Consider the following 6,000-nt stretch of genomic DNA (forward strand, 5'->3'; position numbering starts at 1 on the left):
TATATATATATATATATATATAGATATATATATATATATATATATATATATATATGCTTAAACAATCACAGTAGATGCACCGGAGACGTTCAATTAAATAAGCGAATAGCCACAGGAAAATGACAGTCCAGAAATCCATGCACTTTTGTATTTAGTAAGACATTGTCAAGGAACGAATGAAATTACAATTGGTGAGAAAGGTCTCAGGTACACAACAAGATCAAGAATACCAGATGGTTAATTGTCAAAAGGGTAAAAATTAAAGAGATAATCCAGGATTGTCGGATATCACACGGCCACAAACCTTAACATAGATTTAACCCTAACCGAAATTACAAAGTTTCTTTACAGTCCAAAACAGTAAAAACTGAATATATTAATTTTGTTGCTTATATTTATCTACAACCTTTTTTCATTATGAAGGCTCAAGTTTAAATAACCCAAGACTTGAATTTAAAACATTTCCATTATTTGACTTGATGAAACAAAATTCAATGATATATATTCCTTTTAACTGTGTCATTACATGGGGATTAAGGCTCTTGCTTGACTCCAGTTAATAGGATGATCTAAAATCTCATATGTACGATAATGCATTCGATATTTGCCCAGTTCTCACAGAATATTGGTGCTGTTTGAGACGTTTGTGAAAGACGATTTACCGGTCTGTCCGTAATAGACTTTATTACACTTTTTGCGAGGAATTTCATATATGCAGCCTGGAAGATCTTTAGGAGAATTTTTCTGTTACTAAACTCTTGACATTAATATTACTGGAAACAACATTTATGTTAAAAAGCTTTAAAATTCGAGGAATATCTAAAAACCTTTCATCATAGGGTAATTTTAGAAATTACCCTATGATGAAAGCAACAAAATTAATATATTCAGTTTTTACATGTTTTTGGACTGTAAGAACTTTGTAATTTCGGTTAGGGTTAAATCTATGTTTAGATTTGTGACCGTGTGATATCCGAAATAAATCCGGATTATCTCTTTTAATTTTTACCCTTTTGACAATTAGCCATCTGGTATTCTTGATCTTGTGTTGTACCTGAGACCTTTCTCACCAATTGTATTTCATTCGTTCCTTGACAACGTCTTAGTAAAAACGAAAGCACTTGGATTTCTGGCTATCATTTTCCTGTGGTATTCACTTATATATAATCATGCACAAACAATAATGCAAATTCAAGATTATATTAAAATAGATTTTTACGAAATTAAAACCAAAAGCCAATGTTTTAGCACCAAAGTTTTAATGTTGTGTAGTCACAGAAACAAGAGACATGGCTATGAAACTTATAGTACTAGGCCTATTATAAGAATTAGTTATAAACTCAAGGGCGATTTGAAACATAAAACTGTAGTACTTCGAGTGTAAATTTGCAAACAGAAAAAAATAAACAAACAAATAAAGCAGTCCTGATGAAGCAAATTGAAATTGGAGGCGACTATTTTTCAAAGAAAAGATGGTGGAGGCGTTCCCTGGTCAAAACAATAGGTGACTTTCTTATTCTGGGTGATTTTTTTGGTAAAAGTTGGCCATGGAACGTCTCTATGTGGCTTACTTTTATAGGGCGGTATTGACATGATTTTTGGGTAGACTAAGGCCTAACTACAATGGCTTCCTTGAGCAGGAATTTGCTTTGGCTGCAGGCGGTGTATTGTGGTGCGGGGAAATAGGCCTAAGATCAACTTGAAGGATTAGCCTACTTACTGGAATACGAAGAGGGCCATCAATTGAACTCTCAAGCCTAAAGTAAAACTTTTAGCCTAATTTTCAGTCATACCCATAATCAAATCACATATCTGACCTACTAAGTACTACAGAAGTACAAAATTAATAATAATCCAGTAATCTACCAAATTGCCTTACCAGGACGGTAGATAGAAGCTTGAGACTAGTAGTATGGCTATCTGAGGGAAACCCTTGCAACGGCTCTTTACTAACTGCTCACGTTCTTGTACTATTTTTGTTTCTTCTAATTTATAAAATAAGTACTCCAGTAAATTTTTGTATTATTATTTTAAGGCAAGTGAACGTTTTTGTACATCATTTTTCTCCTCTTTTTGATACCAACTTATATCGCGGAATAAGAAAAAAATGGGATGGAAAATAAACATGCATTAAATTAGGTTTTTATACTTAAGTTACAGATGTTTATAATAAACAGACGCAATTACCCTCTCTTAAATACAGTTACACACATGCTCACAAACGCACCACACAAACAGTTGATGCAGTTACACATACTGACTGATGCACAGACACGTCTGTGAAACTAATTTCCACTGATATGAAAAAAAAACTTTTTGTTGAGTCTAATAAGAAATCAGTCAACCAGGTTCCAAGTTCATCAGCGTTTTCGTAACACCAGGGAATGTCCTCCATCCACTGAAGTAGTTTAATTTTAGGTGTAGGTTTAAGATCGCCCATGTGATGATAGCGACGTATTTATCTTTCGTAGGTACACTGGCGCGGTTGGGATCTTCCGTAAACTTGGGGGTGGGGGGGGGGGGGGGGGGGGGGGGGGGGGGGGGGGGGGGGGGGGGGGGGGGAGCGGTTCTTATCTCGTGCCCTCAGGGAGATTCGTCACTCTCCGAAAAAGTGGATGCTCTCAGGAGCAGTGGAAGACGCGTTGCACCACCCGGGCTGTTGAAAAAAAAAAAAACGACAAAAAATGAATGTTTTTAGATAATAAACTTTACATCTATAATATAAACTGTGGACGTGATAATGCAGATGAAACTGAAACTCATTTAAAACTCGCCTATTCGATCCCGCCATCCTGAAGTGATTCCTGTTCGGCTGGAACCAGTCGTCGCTATCGTCGTGGGAGGTGGCCGTCGACCAGGCCCTCATGAAGCGCTGAGGAGGACGGAAACCGCCCATCGGCTGGCTCATGGCGCTTTGAGTGGTGCTGCTGCTTCGTCTTGAGCTCTGACGGGGTCTCGCTGCGACAGAGATAAAATAGGTAGATAGGTAAGCTCTAAAATAACTCGACTCGGCCAAGCTTTCTGGAAAGCGTCTCCTCCGGGAAGTATTTTGACTTTTTTTTTAATCCTGGTTTATAAATGTACGCCTACTCTGATTTCATTGTATTATTAGATTGGAATATGTCTATATAACAAAACTAAGAATGCCTGGATATCTATAGGCATCTAAACCCTAAAAAATGGTATAGTTTATAGATGAAATCTTAGATTTTGCGAGCAAAATGTAATTTTTCTTCTTGAAATGAAAGTTATGATTTTAAACTTGAAAATTGCGGTTTCCTAAGAGTTATCTTAATTTACAATATACATTATTTAACATTTATTTTTTTTTTATTTGATTTTTTTTTATGAATTATTGCCCAAACCCACTCACCAGACTCACTAGTAGACCTATAGTCGAGCGGCGTTATGAACCTGGCCGGCTCAAACATCAAAACTGGTGAAGTCGTCGAAATACTGTCTCTGTGGTTGGCGTCGCTCTGGCTGTCGCCGAGATCCGAGAAGTCGTCAGAATCTGACGGCTGTCTCGTCGACCAACTGGCTTTCAACTGTGCTGTCCTCCGTCAGTTTTGTCTCGCAAATTTTGGGGACTCTGATGGCCATCCTGCCCTCCACCACCGAGTTCTGTTTCTTCAACTCTCTTGGATCTCCTTTGAAGCTTTTGTTGGGAATCAAGGTCTCTGCTGGACGCGTTCTGGCAAACCTGTTGATTCGTTACGATTATAATGGCTGATTTAACATAATTACAGATTGACATTGTCCTAAGATTGGTGGGAATGCAGATAACCATGAGAAATAAAATACTCCGTTAAAGGACAAGTCAACAAGGTTTGGTGATATACAATAGATAACTATTTTTTGTGGACTTGCTCCAACTGAGTAATTTGCGATAATTTCAGCGGAAAACACTTAGTCCCTACGACCCAGTTTCCCTCTGAACGATAATAATCTCGAGGCCTTTCAATGAATATGCACCAAGTTCTATCGCATAACTCCTGGTAGCTATAAAATCACTTTATAATTTCGAACTTTACCTGGCAACTCTAAGCTACGACAGAAGACCCTGACTGTATAGCGTCCTCCGAGGAGCTTTGGTAGTAGCTACCATGTATTCGGAAAAAAAAAAGATACATAAAGAAATCTATCAGAAAATCCCATAATGATAATATAACAGAGATATGTAAATTAACTCAGCAACCAGCGCGTTCTCATGAACAATTATAACTAACCTGACGACTTTGGAGATGACGAAGTAAACGCACCCGACGAAGATTGCGAACGCGGAGATTGTAAACACTAGGCTGAAGACGATGATTTCCCAAGGGACCAAACCTGGAAATATGAAGTTATATATATATATTTATATATATAAGATTATATACATATATATATATATATAATATATATATTAATATATATATATATTAGCGCCACAATCATCTCTTTTTTTTACTAGTACTTTGTCTCAGAACCAACAACCTCGCAAGGCAATTAATGCCTATATTCTGAATTAAACAAATAAAATATTTTTTGACATTTAACCTCTCCAATTTAATGGAGTTAAAATTCGAACTTAAACTAGATTTCTATTCAGTATACATTATGAGTTACTGTTATTGTTGGATGCTCTTGCAATTGTTCTTATTTTTTTACTAACTTGAAACTTACTATATATTTTTTCGAAACTTATTTTTTTTTAAAGTGTGATAGGAACTTCTGCCAAAATTCGAGAATCATGGCTTACCCAAATCTTCCCACATGTGTTTCGTACACTTTCCATCGGTATCGTGAAACCCACTGGAAGGAAAGAAAGAAATAGGTTTTAAAACAATATTACCACTTCTACAGTGGAGGTCTAGACACGAGGTCTCTAGACCTAGTTTTGGATGTCTCAGTCATTCTGTCAGTTAGAATATTACTTCAGGACATAACCCGTTCATTAATGCATTATGAATCTAGGTGAAAAAAAAAGTCACAGGGCTAAAAAAAGTCACATTAATACTTCCACAAACAAAAGACTGTAAATTAACGTGACATTTTCCCCAGCCAAATTGCGATTTTTTTTTCTGCTACTTTTTACTTTTTTCCTTTCTTTATTACTATCCACTGCCTCATAGGCCTACTCGATATTTTTTCAATTTGTTGTAAAAAAGACATTTAAATCGTCATGCGTTTGATGGTTTTTAAATACATATAAAATGTTTCAATTAACATTACCTATCACAGGTGCAAACGAGTCCTTTGCAGTGCGCATGCGGCTGAGATCTGAAGCACTGAGCGTGAGTCCAGCAAGCTTCACCGAGCTTCCTCACACCTTGTCCTAGCAACATTTTGGTCTCTCGCTAAGATGAAAAAACACCTCAAAACAATCGTTAGACTTTAGGAAAGTCTAAAGTTGATTCTCTCCTTAGCTTGAAGTCGAAAAGACTTTGCAGAAATCCACGCAGCGTGATGTAGCAATCATATTTTGAGCTTTCGCAATGTCAATAGTACTAGTTTCTTTATCTGGTGAGTTGCTCCAGTGATTATTGCTCCTCATGGCACGCCGGGAACTTGACCACATCGGCGGGACAAAAAGAAAAATACTTTTTACATGTGAACACTTTTAACAAACAAACCCTCGATACGACCTCTGTCAGAGCGGCGTTGTCTCAAGGTTATAGATTCTAAGTCGAAATACTGTATTGTGCTATCGGTTTGCTTTTTCTAGTACAGCCGAACTCGTCGAAATAAGATGGAGTAACTTGAACTTCAGCGAATTGACATTTCAAAGCATTTTGTCATCACAGTTAACGGCAAAGGACAATCTAAAGTAGCCGGTTCTCGGTTCCATGACTAGTATACTTCGACAGAAGTATACACATTTCTTGGTGTCGAACAACCCATAGACTCTTCTAGATCGGGGAAATAAAAAAGCAGCAACAACAAAAAAAACAATTGTCAAGAACTGGTTTTTCGCGTCGTTCCAAAAAATCATCCACCTTGGTGCACCTCTACGGC

The 6,000-nt window shown here is 37.1% G+C and overlaps 1 protein-coding gene and 1 long non-coding RNA gene across 2 annotated transcripts; both read right to left on the minus strand.

The window, feature by feature from the left end:
* Window positions 1-2,130: 2,130 nt before the first annotated feature.
* LOC135196860 (uncharacterized) lies at window positions 2,131-2,946 on the minus strand. The gene is made up of 2 exons (XR_010310497.1): window positions 2,775-2,946; window positions 2,131-2,656 (listed from the first exon to the last, which is right to left on the minus strand). It is a non-coding gene; the product is annotated as an uncharacterized LOC135196860 (long non-coding RNA).
* Window positions 2,947-3,490: 544 nt separating this feature from the next.
* LOC135196861 (uncharacterized) lies at window positions 3,491-5,608 on the minus strand. The gene is made up of 4 exons (XM_064223638.1): window positions 5,218-5,608; window positions 4,745-4,797; window positions 4,230-4,332; window positions 3,491-3,703 (listed from the first exon to the last, which is right to left on the minus strand). The coding sequence occupies exons 1-4, from the start codon at window positions 5,328-5,330 to the stop codon at window positions 3,508-3,510; spliced, it is 465 nt and encodes a 154-aa protein (XP_064079708.1). The 5' UTR covers window positions 5,331-5,608; the 3' UTR covers window positions 3,491-3,507.
* Window positions 5,609-6,000: the final 392 nt, after the last annotated feature.

Source organism: Macrobrachium nipponense, chromosome 18, assembly GCF_015104395.2.
Source record: "Macrobrachium nipponense isolate FS-2020 chromosome 18, ASM1510439v2, whole genome shotgun sequence".
In the NCBI taxonomy this organism is placed as follows: Eukaryota; Metazoa; Arthropoda; class Malacostraca; order Decapoda; family Palaemonidae; genus Macrobrachium; species Macrobrachium nipponense.

Coding starts and splice junctions, on each gene's coding strand:
- LOC135196861 (XM_064223638.1), bottom strand. CDS start 5,330: ATGTTGCTAGGACAAGGTGTGAGGAAGCTCGGTGAAGCTTGCTGGACT. Junction 4,798..5,217: donor CTCGTTTGCACCTGTGATAG/GTAATGTTAATT, acceptor CTTTCCTTCCAG/TGGGTTTCACGATACCGATG. Junction 4,333..4,744: donor ACACATGTGGGAAGATTTGG/GTAAGCCATGAT, acceptor TCATATTTCCAG/GTTTGGTCCCTTGGGAAATC.